Genomic DNA, 18,585 nt, shown 5'->3' on the forward strand with positions numbered 1-18,585 from the left:
ATAAATAAAATGGTCACTTAAAATTTATTTATTTAATATTCACAGATTGCAGAGAATGTAAGAGCAATGGTTATGAGATATGGACCAAGATTGTGGAAACTCAGGGTATTGCAGGCAGAAATAAAAATGACTATTAGATTAACTCCTACGGGAAAATGTATACCCATAAGACTTGCCCTGGCAAATGAAAGTGGGTATTTTTTAGACATGAATTTGTACAAAGAAGTTGCTGATCCAGTCACGGGACACATTAAATTTGAATCTTGGGGACCCAAACAGGGGCCACTACATGATTTACCTGTGTCGACACCATACATGACCAAAGATTATTTACAACTGAAGAGATTTCAGGCTCAGTCAAATGGAACAACCTATGTTTATGATTTTCCAGATATGTTTCAGCAGGTATAATTTTAACTTTTACTTTTTTCAATTTGAAATTGCACATTGAAAAATTTTATTATATTGATTATGATATCTAAATATCTTTGTTTTGTAAATAAAAATAAATTCATTTTCACTGAAAATATTATTGTTGTTTAATACTTTAAATATGAAGGATTGTTCTATTGATTTTTTTTTTTTTTTTTTTTTTTTTTGTTTTTNTTCGATCTATCATTAGGCATTCAGATCTAATCACAAAGGTAATTAAAACATAACTGTAAACTTTATATAAATAACACCTAATATTAGTGAAATAATAATGAATTAATGTTTTTATTTTTAGGAAGCTTCTTATGAATATTTACAAAATGAAGGAGAGAGATTGTTGCTAGAAGCTATGGATGAATTAGAAGTGGCTTTCACTCATACACTTGTAGGTTTTTATTTTAAATTTATATAAAATTTATTCAAGTTTTTATTAAGATTAAATTTAATGATTTTCAATTTTCTTAAACATCTTTATAATTGTTGTTATCTCAACAGAATTCATTCATGAATTAACATTAGATTATTTTTTTATAATTGTCTTAAGATTTGTTGATTAGAATTAAATTTAGTGATAAATCATAAACAAATGTCAAAAATATTGCCAATAATTACATGAAACTGCTTATTTTGTAGTGTTATAAAAATTATTACTATTTAAAAATTTAATTTTTTACTAATTGTCTTACACTAATTTAAATTTGTATTACACTAAATTTAATTCTGTACTAATTCTGTTAATAAAAGTAATAGATACAAATCTCATAACAGCTTAAGTCAAATTATCTGATAGTCAAAATTATGTTTACAATTACATTTTTTTTATAATACACAGTAAATTTATATGAAAATATCATATTGAAATATTAGAGTAAATTTTATGTAACTTCACAATTGTTTTTTCCAGGCTCTCAGAACAGATTGTAATCACATATTTTTAAATTTTGTACCAAAAGTTACCATGGATCCTGCCAAGGTAATTTTTAAATAAGATTAAGTAAAGATCCTTTAGATTAATTACTTGATATTAAGGATATACTATAATATTTTTTAAAATATTGATTGTTATTTGTTTTTTATAATTAATGAAATAATAAAATTCATTTGCTGTATGCAAAATAACAACATTTAAGAGTAATGAATTAAAAATACATATATTTTTGTGATTTCATGAAACTAGTTATTAAATAAATAAAATGGTCACTTAAAATTTATTTATTTAATATTCACAGATTGCAGAGAATGTAAGAGCAATGGTTATGAGATATGGACCAAGATTGTGGAAACTCAGGGTATTGCAGGCAGAAATAAAAATGACTATTAGATTAACTCCTACGGGAAAATGTATACCCATAAGACTTGCCCTGGCAAATGAAAGTGGGTATTTTTTAGACATGAATTTGTACAAAGAAGTTGCTGATCCAGTCACGGGACACATTAAATTTGAATCTTGGGGACCCAAACAGGGGCCACTACATGATTTACCTGTGTCGACACCATACATGACCAAAGATTATTTACAACTGAAGAGATTTCAGGCTCAGTCAAATGGAACAACCTATGTTTATGATTTTCCAGATATGTTTCAGCAGGTATAATTTTAACTTTTACTTTTTTCAATTTGAAATTGCACATTGAAAAATTTTATTATATTGATTATGATATCTAAATATCTTTGTTTTGTAAATAAAAATAAATTCATTTTCACTGAAAATATTATTGTTGTTTAATACTTTAAATATGAAGGATTGTTCTATTGATTTTTTTTTTTTTTTTTTTTTTTTTTTTTTTTTTTTTTTTTTTTTTTTTTTTTTTTTTTTTTTTTTTTTTTTTTTTTTTTTTTTTTTTTTTTTTTTTTTTTTTTTTTTTTTTTTTTTTTTTTTTTTTTTTTTTTTTTTTTTTTTTTTTTTTTTTTTTTTTTTTTTTTTTTTTTTTTTTTTTTTTTTTTTTTTTTTTTTTTTTTTTTTTTTTTTTTTTTTTTTTTTTTTTTTTTTTTTTTTTTTTTTTTTTTTTTTTTTTTTTTTTTTTTTTTTTTTTTTTTTTTTTTTTTTTTTTTTTTTTTTTTTTTTTTTTTTTTTTTTTTTTTTTTTTTTTTTTTTTTTTTTTTTTTTTTTTTTTTTTTTTTTTTTTTTTTTTTTTTTTTTTTTTTTTTTTTTTTTTTTTTTTTTTTTTTTTTTTTTTTTTTTTTTTTTTTTTTTTTTTTTTTTTTTTTTTTTTTTTTTTTTTTTTTTTTTTTTTTTTTTTTTTTTTTTTTTTTTTTTTTTTTTTTTTTTTTTTTTTTTTTTTTTTTTTTTTTTTTTTTTTTTTTTTTTTTTTTTTTTTTTTTTTTTTTTTTTTTTTTTTTTTTTTTTTTTTTTTTTTTTTTTTTTTTTTTTTTTTTTTTTTTTTTTTTTTTTTTTTTTTTTTTTTTTTTTTTTTTTTTTTTTTTTTTTTTTTTTTTTTTTTTTTTTTTTTTTTTTTTTTTTTTTTTTTTTTTTTTTTTTTTTTTTTTTTTTTTTTTTTTTTTTTTTTTTTTTTTTTTTTTTNAAAATAAACACAATTCTACATCTCAAAAATCTGAAATATCATATTTTACAAATGAATATTTCTGAGAGTCAAATAATCATTGAATATTATTATTTAATTTTTTTATTTTATTTAATTGATTTTATAAATTTAATGGAAAATTGTTTATTTTTCAAACAAAGAATCGAAATCGTAAACATTAAAGTAGTCTCAATAAAAACTTCTAAAATCTTTTTATTTTAATAGTGTTATTTAATAGTTTTTAAACAATCAGTTTCAATTAAAACACTTTAAAAATTTCCATTATAAGAAAGTTCTTTTTAAAATATATTCAGTAATATACTGCTCAGAAATTTATTACACTTTTTTTTTTTAATAGAAAATATCAATAGTTTTAAGTAAAGTTAAAGAAAACGTTTTTCCTAAATAAAATTGCAAATATAACACACAATTTTAATAAACAAAAAGTAAATGAATAAACTCTAATAAATAAATCACATACCCACCTAGCAGGAAATCTTGCTCTTAGTAGGAACTAATCTTTTGTCTTTGTTTAGTTTTATGTTGAACATGCTTATGATTGATCTTGAATTTTCTAGAAACGCTTGGGATGATTTTATATACTGTATGTAATTCAAATACATTATATATCAAATTAAAGTAAAATATTTTCTTACATGGTAGATTTGTTTAATACTGCTTATCTGCTTCTCCTTCAACAAATTTCTGCTTTTACCTTCACCTTGTGCCTCAATCTCCTTTTCCTTTGCTTTCTTAGACCATCATCTTTATCACTCTTTTACTGGCATACATTTTATAATGTTTATAAATAAAAATAAAAATATACATATTATAGCAAATAAAGAAATGTTTTTTTGCATACATTGTATAACATCTGTATTACTCAAATCTAGGCTCTTAACCGTCTTTGGGAAGAATATACAATGCGCAGACCAGAAGTAGAAATACCTGCCCAGTTGATGCGACAAGTAGAGTTAGTATTAGACAGCAAAGGTCAACTTGTAGAACAGAAAAGGATACCAGGAGAGAATGATGTGAGTAGTAAAATCCAAAATTCACTTATTCATTGTCATATAATTTAATGTATTGCTTCTTTTTTATATGTAGATTGGTATGGTCGCATGGAAAATAACAATGATGACACCTGAATATCCTGAAGGGCGAGATGTAATTGTTATTTGTAACGATATAACTCATATGATAGGAACATTTGCACCTAGGGAGGATTTATTGTTTTTGGTCAGTACTTATTTGTTCCTGAATGATCATAATGAATGTTAAAGAATAGCAATAATATATACATTTATTAACAGATAATATTAAAATTACCATTATTATCAAGGTTGTCTCTTGGTTTACAACTATAATAATATTTAATTATTTTTTCTATTCCTGACTATAGTCTGTGAATGGAAAGAATCAAATGTTGAATTTACTAATTGTAGCTGTATATTTGTTCAGGGAATGGTTGTCTCTTTAATCCGAAAATATTTCTCTCAGTAGACTATCTTACAGCAAGTCAGGTCAAGAAACTCTTTTATTGTATTTTCAATTCATATGCATTTCAAACTGGTTTCATTTTCCAGTTCCTCTTCAGTGCTTTAGAATTACAATTACAGATATTGAGTTGAAAAAAATACAAATTAAAAATTAAAATGAGTAGAGATGTCAAATGACACAATGGAAACATTATTACCAGTATCTTTAAGAACTTTACACACTTCTTTTTCCCCGAGTTACATTCATACGGTACTTGTATTTAACATATGAAATTATCATTCTTGGCGTAAACTGTAATATGATTAAACAATATCGCTATAAATAATAATAATACAATCATAGAACTTATTTACAAATAATTAATATAAAAACTTTTTTAAAAAAAAATTTTTTTTAATTTTCTTTAACAAAAATATACATACAGGTTTATTTCCTCTTTTATATTTTTTGAAAATATTCTATTAAATCAATAGTTCTGTGTGTAAAATATTTTATTTTTAGCAAATATTGCTAAAAATAAAAGTACAATCATAAACCCAGTAATAAGTAAGTTTTTTAAAAAAATCTAAAAAAAAAATTTCTTACAAAAAATATACATACAAGTTTTCTCTTCAATATCACTTGAAAAATATTATTTTGAACACTAGTTATGTGTCATATAAATTCACGAATGGTAATCCATACACAATAACTTTTACAACATTTGGTGTTTAGGTTTTACAAACAATTCACTGGTTTATTGTTACGCCCTCTATAATTTCGTACCATTGCTGTTCAATTTGCATTCCATTAGAGATATTTACAAGATTATTGCTAGTACGTCTTACGATTTCAATATGTTCTTTAAATTTTCTTTTATATATATTTTTCTCCTCGTGTAGGATTTTAATATTATTTCTATCAATATTACAGTTACTATTTTTAATATGATTATACCAAGGGGAGTTGTTATATTTTAATCGAATGGCTGCTTCATGTTCTTTGATCTGTATTTCTAAAGCATGTCCTGTTTCACCTATATAATTTTTTGGATTTTGGCAATTACAGTTGATTTTATAGACTGCACCTGTTTTTTCAATATGTCACTATTAGTTTTATATGTTTTTAATTTATTAATGTGTATTTTATGTGAAATTTTGTTGGTCAAAGTTGGGGTCAAGACTACATTCTCTTTTTTAAGCATTTTATTACAATTATCATAAATATTAGTGATGTATGGGAAGGCTATATATGTTTTGTCTTTTTTATTTTTTATATTAAATCTATTTTTATAATACTGTGTTTTCCAAATTTTTAAAGTTTTCTTGGGATAATTGTTCAGAATGAATTTTTGTTCTAATTCATTTAATTCAATTTTTCGGTCCTTTTCGTTGGTAGTTCTTGTGTGTATATTTTTTAACTCCATTATATATGTATTCTTTTTTACAGTATCTGGTATATAAGAGTGGTAGTTTATTGTTTTATTTACGTTGGATGGTTTTTTTATAAGTTTTAAACGAAAATTTATCACATTTTCATTTTTTATTGTTATATCTAAAAAATTAATTTTATTCTCTTTTTCAAATTCTATATCAAATTTTATATCTTCATTTATACTAATATAGTAAACATTATATTAAGAATAATTAGATATTTTATTTGTTATATCATACAATAATTAAACAAATAACATTATACTAGTCACTAGTCTATTCAATGCAGTTCGAATTTGGCATTAGCCTTGGCCTCGGCATTGGAATTTTGAAGTGAAGGGGGCGATACTATGTTGAAGGGAGTGACAATTCGTTAGAGGTTGAGAAACACTGAGTTAAACCAATCAGCACATTTCCTAATGATGTCAGCACTTTTCACTTAATATGTCCAGCAATATGTGAATTTTATTTTATTTTCTCTCACTAGATGGCAGAACAACTTTTCCATTAATTGTGTTAATTTTTTATAGATTTCATTAATTGTAAAGAATTATATGTTTAACTACTACAGTAGCAAACTTCCTCATATTCCAGTACCAGAACATGAAGTTTCCATAATACTGTTTATAATGATGGAGATGTGTTTAAAAAATGAAGAAGAAACCAGAAGTAACTTGCCACAACTAAGTGATCAATGAGTGATGCTCATTGGTTAATACCCAAGTCAATTTTTTCCATAGACAGACTAGTTTTGTGTAAAATATCTACATCTGATAATTTAAATGAGTTTTTTATATTGTCTTTTTTCATCTAGATTTTGCTAAAGATTTTGTAATATTCCTGGGAATATTTTATCACTCTACATCAGTGGTTCTCAACCTTTCTGGAGCCATAGAACACCATTCACATACTTCTTATTATGCAATTAGCATTAATATCTATTAGTATCAATATATTCAAAAATTGATAAGAATTCCATGTTAACTATTTTCACAAAACAATGAAGCAATAAACTAATAAACTTTATTGTATAGAATTAGAAAAATAGAATTGTCTATGAATAAAGTAATATGTTATAGTGCACTGGAATAAACTCACAATAAAAACTTCTTCAATTTTTTTTTTTTTTTTTTGTGGAACAGTGGAGGCAAGTTTTCAAACACCCGTGTTTTACAGAACACCAGTTGAGAATCACTGCTCTACATCCTTCAATAATTTTATCCTATAAATAAGCTAACATAATTCTTCTACATATATGTTACAATAAAATTTACATTATTTTTATTAGAATAATTTTATTTAAAATTATTTTGGTTAATTTTTTTTTTTAATTCACATATAAATCTAAAACGTTATGATTTTCATTATAATAAATATTTATAGTATTAAGTTTTAAATATATAATTTATGTTTGTTTAGAGGGCATCAGAGAAAGCTCGGGCTCTAGGAATACCTCGTCTGTACATTTCGGCAAATAGCGGAGCTCGAATAGGATTGGCAGAGGAAATTAAGCCACTGTTTCAGATTGCTTGGGTTGATCCAGATGTACCCGATAAAGTAAATATTTTCGGTAAAGCTACTAGAATGCCATAGTTATATTGTTTTAGTAATACTATTACAATTTTAGGGTTATAAATATTTGTACCTCACTCCTGAAAACTTCAAAAAAGTCAGTGCATTAAATGCAGTTAAAACAGAACTGATAGAAGATGAAGGAGAAACAAGATATAAAATAACAACTATTATAGGTAATTCTTTGAACTTATATTATGGAATTTAATTTCAATAATTTTTACAAAGTAATTATCTATTATATTAATTACACAGGAAGACAGGAAGGAATAGGTGTCGAAAATTTGCGATATGCTGGAATGATTGCAGGAGAGAGCTCTCAGGCTTATAAAGAGATTGTTACCATAAGCTTGGTATATTACTTGAACAGTAACTGACATGAAACTATCTATATATATTATATAATTTGTTAATATTAGAAATTGTTTTGGAATAGGTCACATGCAGAGCTATTGGTATTGGAGCATATCTAGTTCGTTTAGGACAGAGAGTCATACAAGTAGAAAATTCACATATAATCTTGACTGGTGCTGGGGCTTTAAATAAAGTAATTTTCATTTTGCTGAAATAATTTAGTACTCTCTTTCAAAAATGACATATTTTGTACTGTTTTCGATTTTAGTTATTGGGTCGAGAAGTGTACACGTCAAACAATCAGTTAGGAGGCATTCAGATAATGCACCACAATGGAGTTTCTCACATAACTGCACCGGACGATCTGGAAGGAACTTACATCATGTTAAAATGGCTGTCATACATCCCAAAGGTATTATTTTCAAAATATTTATTTTATCTGGCCAAGATTCTAAAAGTAAACACTATTAATAAACATTGTATGCTCTTTGGAAGTTAGCATAAAGTTGCTATTGAGAACAAATCATACAGGAACACTCCTCTTGATGACAAAAGTAGATTTTTATTTGCTGTTATTTACAACAGATATGCATTTTGGGCTTTATGCCTTTCTTCAGTCTTTATTTTATTATTTTTATTGGTAATACTATATAAGAAAATACTAATGAATTAAAAATACATATATTTTTGTGATTTCATGAAACTAGTTATTAAATAAATAAAATGGTCACTTAAAATTTATTTATTTAATATTCACAGATTGCAGAGAATGTAAGAGCAATGGTTATGAGATATGGACCAAGATTGTGGAAACTCAGGGTATTGCAGGCAGAAATAAAAATGACTATTAGATTAACTCCTACGGGAAAATGTATACCCATAAGACTTGCCCTGGCAAATGAAAGTGGGTATTTTTTAGACATGAATTTGTACAAAGAAGTTGCTGATCCAGTCACGGGACACATTAAATTTGAATCTTGGGGACCCAAACAGGGGCCACTACATGATTTACCTGTGTCGACACCATACATGACCAAAGATTATTTACAACTGAAGAGATTTCAGGCTCAGTCAAATGGAACAACCTATGTTTATGATTTTCCAGATATGTTTCAGCAGGTATAATTTTAACTTTTACTTTTTTCAATTTGAAATTGCACATTGAAAAATTTTATTATATTGATTATGATATCTAAATATCTTTGTTTTGTAAATAAAAATAAATTCATTTTCACTGAAAATATTATTGTTGTTTAATACTTTAAATATGAAGGATTGTTCTATTGATTTTTTTTTTTTTTTTTTTTNAAATAAATATAATAAAATGTTAAAAAATAATAAGAGAGTTTATCTGTAAAAATAAAAATATTCTGGTTAAAATGTAGAAAAAATTTACTAATAAACGTAGTAAAAACATGAAAACTTTCAAACCAATAAAAACTGGTTAAAAACAAGGTGTAAAGGCTTTCATTGTATGTTTATCAGGAAGTTTGATATGTTATACAGTACAGTGAAATAAAAGGGGATGGGGAGGAAGAACATCTTAATTACTTTTAAGTAATTATTTTCGAAAAATTTTTGAATTTATTTAGATGGGTTGCATACTGAACTTTTAGATGGGTTGCATACTGAGCGGGTCAACATTCCACGGGCGAAGATAACAGAACCAGTTGATTTCAAGCTCAACCAAATTAAAGCTTTGAGGTTTTAATATGTACACATGGCATTTGTGTCACGTGGACACCGTGCAATAAAAGACGGTGACCTAAAGTATGGAGCGTATATTTACTTACAGGTTGTCGCTGTAGAATAAAAAATCTAATTATCTGAATCTTATCATTTTTAGATTCAATAAAGATTGAATTTTTATATATATTTTTTACAAGAGTTTTCTTCCCTTTATTAAAAACACAATTTTTTTAAAAAAATCAGAAAAGAGGAGCGGAATTACCCGTAATAGAATCATTAGATTCCATCGACAGAGACGTTATTTACATGCCAGCTCGCGCTCCTTACGATCCCAGATGGTTACTGGCGGGAAGAGAGAGTCCCAGTAAGTAAAAATGCTTTTCTTTGCGAAATAATTATCTACGTTAAATTATTTTAATTAATAAACGACGTCACGCGCACGCAGCTCTTTCTGGATTTTGGGAGGACGGATTCTTCGACCACGGTTCGTTCATGGAAGTGATGCAGACTTGGGCCAAGACCGTGGTTTGCGGAAGAGCCAGACTGGGAGGCATTCCGGTGGGCGTCATCGCGGTGGAGACGAGAACCGTGGAGATAGACATCCCGGCCGATCCAGCAAATCTCGATTCCGAAGCCAAGGTACTTTCCGCCCCCAAAATTACGGCCCAAAAATAGAATTTTCCATTGTTTTTCTAACGTTTAAAATATTCAAATTTTGCAGGTGGTGTCTCAGGCAGGACAGGTGTGGTTCCCCGATTCGGCTTACAAAACCGCACAGGCCATTCTAGATTTCAACAAGGAAGATCTGCCTCTCTTTATTTTTGCCAACTGGAGAGGGTTCTCGGGAGGAATGAAAGGTAAATATTCCAAGAATTTGGTTACTAAATTGTTTTTCGTATTACTAATTCGTCTTTTTCTCGTAGACATGTACGACCAAGTACTCAAATTCGGAGCTTATATAGTCGATGCACTGAGGGAATACAACCAGCCGATCATCGTCTACATCCCTCCCTACGCGGAATTGAGGGGAGGAGCGTGGGTGGTGGTGGACGCCACCATCAACGAAAAACACATGGAAATGTACGCGGCACCCGAAAGCAGGTAGAGTCGATTCCTACTTAATAAGTTAGGGTTTAAAAAACGGTCGGATGCCGGTTGAAACCGATTTCTCGTTCAGGGGAGGAATATTAGAACCGGAGGGAACCGTAGAAATCAGATTTCGTAAGAAGGACTTGTTGAAAAGCATGCACCGAATCGACAGCGCCTGCGTGGAAATTCTGTCGCAGCTAAAAGCATCGGACGTGTCCCAGAGCGAGAAGGAAGCGCTGAAGAGGCAACTTGAACAAAGGGAAACGCTGTTACTGCCCATCTACCACCAGGTGGCTCTGACGTTCGCCGATTTACACGACACTCCCGCCCACATGCAGGAGAAGGGAGTGATGCAGGTAAGCCGACCATCGAAAGAATTGGCGAGAAAAAGTGCCGGGCTCACCCTCTTCCCTCGCAGGACGTTCTTCCCTGGTCCAAAAGTCGAACCCTTTTGTATTGGAGACTCCGCCGCCTGCTGATTCAGGACCGGATCAAAGCGGAAATCCTGGAAGTGAAACCCAACTTGAGCGACGGGGAGATCGAATCCATGTTCCGTCGGTGGTTCTTGGAGTATCACGAAGCCGTCAATGTAAGTTTTTCCGCTCTCGAGCGGCGCGGGAGGAAGTTCTTCCGTTAATTTCCGTTTATACCGACAGCAATATCTGTGGGACGACAACAAGGCCGTGGTGGAATGGTTCACCTCCCAACTGGATAGCTCTCGAGAGAGATCCGTGGTTAAGGACAACATCCACTGCCTGAAACGAGACGCCGTGTTGTCTCACATTCGCAAGTAAGTAACTCCTCCCCGTCCCCTCACCCCGTCCTTTACCCCTCTAACCGATTCCCCCTTTCAGATTGTTACAAGATTACCCAGAAGTGGCGGTGGACTCGGCCGTTCACATCGTGCAGCAGATGAGTCCGCTGCAGCGAGCCAACATCCTCAGCACCGTCAAGACGTTGGAAACGCATCTTTCCGATCAGTCGCCGCCTCCCAACTCCTCCTCCGACATCTTGGAATCGTCCACCGAAGTATCCTCCTAACGTCCGTCGACCCTATCCGTCGAAATGGCATTTATCGTGTTGGGCAGCCGGACGGGAAGACCCCCCTATATATATATATTTTTAGTAAAAGAAATATTGAGATGTGTCGAAGGAGGAGCCAAGAGGTCGGAGGCGTAGCACGCCCGCGGTCCAAAAGTAGCGTTATATCGAGGTGGAGCGGCATCATCTAAACATTCCCGATTTTCCCGTATTCGGCTGCCTGTACAGAGACGAAGGACGCCCGTTTGCCTTGGCCGAGTATTTATATTGTTATTTTTTAAAATATATAATATAAATATACAATTAAAACAACTGCCGTAGGTCTTATTTTCGTCGAGTCAAACACTGTAAACTGCTCGTTCTTACTCGATTTTACGTCCGTCGCAATATTTCAAGTTCAAATTTTCCACACTCGTTTACTCAGGTACTAAATACTCCAAACGTATTTCGCCCGTTAAAAATACTCGAAATTAAAATTGTCAAATTGTAATATGTAACGAGCACGGTTTTGTAAATTTTAAAAACAATAAAAAGAAAACTTGAGTGGCACCAAACGAAAATTCCTTTTAATGACCATTAACAAATGGGGCATTCGAAATAATTTTTACAGGTAGAATGGTAATTTGTAAGAAGAAAGTGTACAGTACAGTACAGTACATTTTTTAAAAAATAACCATAAATTGTGCAGTTATTTATTATTATTGTGGGTAAAATGCACACAAAGCAGTTGCCAGTGAAGTATTTTAATGTTTAAAAGTTAATCACAAAAGCTACTGCGATGTATAAAAGTAGCCTACTAAATTTGCTAGTTTTCTAAATAGATTTACGCACGCACAAACAACAAAGTACACCCTATATACCGGTGCAAAAGTTATACAGTTGCTGTGAATTTGAGAAATACGTATGTTTGGTGTTTATTATTATTTTTATCTTGTCACGTAAGGAATTTGAAATTATGATACCTAAACGGGCCAGTTTCCCATAAAAGAACCCCAGGAGATATTCTTCCCCTTTCGACAGATCGTCCACGTGTAGGGTTACCTTATAACGAATAAAACCTAAACCTCGTATTATTTGTGAATTTAATTTGTGTGTAAATATATGATTTTTCCCTACCTACTTATGTTTTTTATACTACTATTGCACTCCTCTGTGTATTGATGTGTGTGTAATATTTACGTTCAGAAACCCGTTCTATGTAAAAAACGGAAAAATCGAATTATATTATTGTATGCCAAAAACAGTTTTGAAATACATTTCAATTTGTCGCGAGGATCTTTGGCCGGTGCGCACGAACGTGCACACCAGCCAAAACACCAAAGATCGAAGTCATATTGATTACATGATAGGAGCATTTTTCCACGTACGCGCATACAAATATAAACAAATACGCACTCTTGTAGCATGTATCGTATGTACAGGATAATTTCTTTTGTTAAAGTGTACTTTCTCCTCGCGCACAGTTTGTAAAATGGCGTGCCTTATGGAATAATTTTCACCCTAATACCTTCGTAGTAAATTTTTATACACTAAGAAATTACGGTGAAAACTACTTTGTACGAATGACGTGGATGCTGGAAAACTGTTGTGGCATCCAAATTAAACGAGATTTTACGTTGAAAAACGAACCGCCCCGGCCATATTTAATTACGAACACGTTAAGTACAACGTACGATAAATAACGGACGTTTTAAATCAATTCTTAATCTCGGAAACGAAATTGGAATTCCCTGAAAATAACGCGGAAATAAACTCTCCCTATCTCGAAGCCGACGCCATAACGCAATTTTAACACATTTTCATGTATAATAAGGTAAAGATAATATCTATTAAAAAGTTATTTGATAATCATTATAAAGGAAAAATTAAATAATTTATATTAAGATTCTGCCCCGAAATTGGCATAAATGTTTGAAAGATATCTTCTTATATAACATATATTTAAAAAATAATAATCATAATTTATAAAATCTTATGAACTTCATAGAAAATATTTGATAAAAAAAAATTAAATTAAAACAATTAAGAAGGAAAAGATTTTATTGTTTTAATTATTTAATAACGAGCGATTTGGAAGATTTAAAATCAGGATTAAAAGAAAAATTATTTTCAAATTGAATGTATTTTATTTTCTTTTTTTTTTACGTTTATAGAAATTGCATTTTAATGTTAAAAATGCACAATTGAGTTTGTATTCGTTGGTTTCGAAAATCATTTTTATGGCTATATTAATAATTCAATAACATCGATTCGGTTAAAGTTATTAATAAATAACTTTTAACCGAAATAATAGGTCTTTTTATTTGTTTTCCATCAAAAAGGCTAAGTAATTTAACTTTATACGACATATTTTATATATAAACGAAATTTAGGATAATCAAGTTATCCTAAATAATAATTTTAAGGCATAACTTAAAGATTTTATGACTTTAAAACCATATTTCTGTACTTGTTATTTAAGCTGGCAAACTTGTTATTATATAACCTTTTTTATTAATAAATTTTAATCAATTATGACCTTGTTTTTAGTTAATCTATAATGATAATTTCTGAAGAACTTTTGTTCTATTCCCATAACATAAAACTTAATTTAAATAACTGGATGTTATTTTTCAAAATCTTTATTTATTTACAGTATAATTATTGACTTTACGCTCATCTGTTTTTAAACTCCATAGAAGTAAATATTTTAATTAAATATCAAATCATTTCTTTAAGAGACTGAATTTCTGAGTTGTTTGTAAAATCAAAGAATGAAAGAAATTGCTATCTTAAATTTTTATCATTGGATTTCAATGTGAATTACAGTATTCATATTAAAATGTAAATACAATAATACACATTTTTATTCTTAAAAGTATTGCATGTATGTATTAGCAGTGTAATAAATGATATAAGAATAATAATTTTTATATAGGATTAAAATCACTAAGGTAAAAAAAAAAGAGATTTAAAAATGATATACCATATAAATCATTTTTATTCATAATTTTTAATATGAAATAGCTGTGGCTATTTGCTTTATTTAAGTTTTTAGTTATCTGAGATAGCATTGGTTCAAATTACCTCAGATAATCAAGGTTCTACTGTACTTGATTCTAATTGTGCTACTTATTTTTGTTAATAACGAGTACCTTATTCTATATATATTTTATTATTGTATATGTAAAACAATGATTAATGTGCTTGAACATATTGTGTTTTTTTTTTTATCAGATCATAGATCATACAATTTTTTCAGCATTACAAGTTATTGACAAGACTGTCCTGTTTATAAAATCTCTCGTTCTTACTGGCATAGAGGTATGAAGGAGTACATGTCGAGAGTTGATATTTGGCACAGAGTATTAGGTGCCCAAATCATTTGCGCATAAAAAAATCCAGACTCGTAGTTAGTCGGAGGACCGAGAATCGAGTCAAAATAAAATACAAAATGGCGACCCTTTTCTACAAACAGGCAAAACAGCCACCTCACCCCACCGAAGTCAGGTAGGGGAGAATACTACCCGCAGTCATTCTAAGAAGTGAACTCTGACCTTAGGACCGAACACGTAGTTTCTTCTAGGTTAAAAAAAATTTGTAATCTAATTTTCTAAATTTGGGAGTGCTTCAAATATGACGTTAAAACGGTTTTACGTCGTTATAAGTGGGTTTTTTTTAACATTATCTAGTATAGAGTATCATTTCTTTAACAAACAAATTAAGTAATCACTAGTTAGAATAATGAATTATTATATACTGAGAGAGACGTTTAGTCTAAAAACATACCTTTCGTTATTATTTGTAATCCCAATAATTATCATGATATTAGAAATTTACGAAATTTGAAAACATTCATTAAGACTGTTTGTTTGTTGTTATAAGAACAGAACAACTAAATAGTTATAATTAAAACAGATTAATTACAGTCGACCCCCTATAAAACTGTTGATAATTTCGTTTTATATGAATTCCATGTTGTACGAGTCACTTAGATTTTACAAATACGTGTGCCGGGCTGTGAACGGCTCACGTATTTGTAAAAGCTAAGTGACTCGTACAACATGATACAACATCTTATTTTTCAAAATCTTTATTTATTTATAAAATTATTGACTTTAGGTTGAATTATGAATAGAGCAGAAAACTTTTTTACATAATCCAGGTAGTCGACTAGATTTTCTTATGGAGGTAAAATATAAATTATAAAAGCTAATTTCTTTTTGTAAGATAAATATATATATATATAATGTGATTTTTAAGTACAGTGAGTGATTGGTTAACGAACATAATCCGCTCCAAGACTTTAAATATTATCAAGTTACTAATTAAAGCCTTATAAATCTGTATCAAACCTTTGTATATGTAAGGCCAAATATATTCTGGTTTGATATATATTTGACCTTATTGCTCATCTGGAATGATGCTGATAATTACTATTGAAATATTATATATAAGTACAGAAACATCTGAATAAATAAACAGTTTATCATTATTAATATACTATTATAATTTAAATAACATGTAATTCAATATATTTTAAATAACTTTGAAATAGTGAATTATTTTTATTTTTATTTTCCCGGCTCTGTTGTTTACTGTGTCATTCTGTCCTACTGATGTTTAGATCTAACATTAAGCAGGCAAACACGAACAGTAACAAAAAAGAACTTTATTAGAAAAGGTTAGAACTGTCACAGACATCCTCGGGCAACACCCGGACAAAATCCAACGAACTTTCGCGCCTTTTCTTTTTTTACGTTGCCAGCCACTCTTGTTGGCAAGTGTTGCCAGACAGAGTTCGTGATCTTGGCAAGTGTTGCCAGACAGTGTTCAGGATCTCTGGCGCTGGCGGCCACAGCTACTCCCCCACCAGTGTCTGAGACACGAAACGAACGGGAAACGATACATGTCGGCCAGAGCGCGTGGTAGTTTGTCGCGTTGGGGCTCGATCTTCTGTCGTATGTTTAGTCGTCGCTGGTCTTGGCATTGGAGACGTTGGGGGTAACTGGTCCGACTCGCTCGCTGCGAGAATAAAAGCCGGTTTCAGGCGATCAATAGAAACTACAGTTTCTTTTCCCTTTATGCATAGAGTGAATGTCTTGCTACCGCGTGACACGACTTCGTAGGGTCCATCGTATGGAGGCTGCAAGGGCTTCCGTACAGCATCATTGCGGAGAAATACGTGGGAACATGAGTGCAGTTCTTTGTGGATAAATGGGTTGCGATAGGAGTGGTGCACAACAGGCACTGGTTTTAAGTTCGCCATCATCGTTCTGAGTTTTTCGACGAAAGAACATGGATTGATGTCCTGAGAACCTGGGACGAAAAATTCTCCAGGCAATCGGAGGCTGGTGCCATAGATCATTTCAGCTGCAGTAATATTGGTGTCTTCACGAAGCGCAGTTCGCAATCCTAACAAGACTGTAGGTAGTACTTCCGTCCACCTGTCAGTAGAGTGGCATTTGATGGCAGTTTTAAGTGAACGATGAAAGCGTTCAACAATGCCATTCGCAATTGGGTGGTATGCTGTTGTCCTAACTCTTTTGGCACCAAGAAGTTGAGTGAGGGATTTGAATAGGCTAGACTCGAATTGACGTCCTTGGTCAGATGTTATTTGGGCAGGCACTCCAAAGCGAGATATCCAACCTGAATATAAGGCTGAAGCTACTGTTTCAGCCGCTATATCTGGCAACGGGATTGCCTCAGGCCAACGAGAAAATCTATCGATGATTGTGAGGCAGTATGTTGAGCCGTTGGAAGGTGGCAATGGACCAACAATATCAATATGAATGTTTAAAAATCTAGCGTCTGGAATAGGAAAGGTTCCCAAAGGGCTAGCGACATGTCTCTGGATTTTCGACCGCTGACAAGAAATGCAGGTGCGAGACCATGTCTGGCAGTCTTTACTGATGGACGGCCAAACAAATTTTGCTTTTACCAATCTGGTTGAGCCCCTTACACCTGGATGGGACAGGTTATGGACAGTGTTGAAAGCAGTGCGACGATAATTAGGTGGAATGTATGGACGAATGCGACCTGTCGATACATCACAGTAAATTTCGACATCACTATCAGGAAGTTTAAACTTCTTAAGTACAAGTGATGAGTCACTTGAAGTCAGGAGAGACTGGAGCTCAGGATCTTGCTGTTGGTCTTTTGCAATTTTGCTATAATCTATAGATGGGCTACTAATTGATTCAATACGGGAGAGAGCATCAGCTGGAACATTATCGATTCCCTTTATGTGTCTGATGTCTGTCGAGAATTGTCCTATAAAGTCGAGATGTCTCAACTGACGGGGTGTACATTTGTCGTGTCGTTGCTGGAAAGCAAACGTCAATGGTTTATGGTCTGTGTAAATGGTGAACTGTCGTGCTTCCAGCATAAATCGGAAATGTTTCACAGCCAAATACACAGCCAGAAGTTCTCGGTCGTATGCAGAATACTGACGCTGAGAGTTACTCAGCTTGCGGGAAAAGAACGCCAGTGGCTGGAGACCTTGTGCTGTAACTTGATGAAGGGCAGCGCCCACAGCAGAATCAGATGCATCGACGTGAAGTGCAAGGGTAGCACTTGGTGAAGGATGGTGTAGTAAGGTGGCTTCTGCTAATTGTGATTTACATGACTCAAATGCCTGAATAGAATTGTCAGTCCATTTAATCTCACGTTGGTCGTTTTTCTTTGCTCCTTTAAGTAGGTCGTGCAAAGGAGCTTGGTGATGGGCCGCATTGGGTAGGAACCTACGATAGAAGTTCAAGATGCCCAAGAACCTTCTCAGTTGTTTGAGGGTCTGTGGTCGCTTCTGTTGAGTTACGGCAGATACACGTTCCGGAAGTGGCATAATGCCGTGGGGAGACACCATGTATCCTAAGAATGATACATGTGAGGCAGCAAAAGTACACTTGGATGCATTGATTTGCAGACCGTACTTGTCTAGGCGTTGAAACACTTGCCGCATGTGCATCTTATGTTCCTCCCACGAAGTGCTAGC

At 31.1% G+C, this 18,585-nt stretch overlaps 1 protein-coding gene across 1 annotated transcript in view; it reads left to right on the plus strand.

Annotated features, from left to right (window-relative positions):
* LOC111624545 (acetyl-CoA carboxylase-like) overlaps positions 1-11,924 on the plus strand; it is an 81,147-nt gene extending 69,223 nt beyond the window's left edge. Inside the window, 20 exon segments of the mRNA XM_023367420.1 lie at positions 46-401; positions 560-644; positions 728-817; positions 1,337-1,405; positions 1,662-2,021; positions 3,849-3,989; positions 4,063-4,194; positions 7,287-7,424; positions 7,495-7,615; positions 7,695-7,792; positions 7,876-7,986; positions 8,062-8,205; positions 9,726-9,846; positions 9,928-10,121; positions 10,204-10,339; positions 10,406-10,583; positions 10,660-10,927; positions 10,990-11,160; positions 11,228-11,361; positions 11,426-11,924. Of these exon segments, the coding sequence (XP_023223188.1) occupies positions 46-401; positions 560-644; positions 728-817; positions 1,337-1,405; positions 1,662-2,021; positions 3,849-3,989; positions 4,063-4,194; positions 7,287-7,424; positions 7,495-7,615; positions 7,695-7,792; positions 7,876-7,986; positions 8,062-8,205; positions 9,726-9,846; positions 9,928-10,121; positions 10,204-10,339; positions 10,406-10,583; positions 10,660-10,927; positions 10,990-11,160; positions 11,228-11,361; positions 11,426-11,612 (3,234 nt within the window). The 3' untranslated portion in view covers positions 11,613-11,924.
* Positions 11,925-18,585: the final 6,661 nt, after the last annotated feature.

This window comes from Centruroides sculpturatus, unplaced genomic scaffold (assembly GCF_000671375.1).
Source record: "Centruroides sculpturatus isolate CEXI.00-Female unplaced genomic scaffold, Cexi_2.0 scaffold360, whole genome shotgun sequence".
NCBI lineage: Eukaryota > Metazoa > Arthropoda > Arachnida > Scorpiones > Buthidae > Centruroides > Centruroides sculpturatus.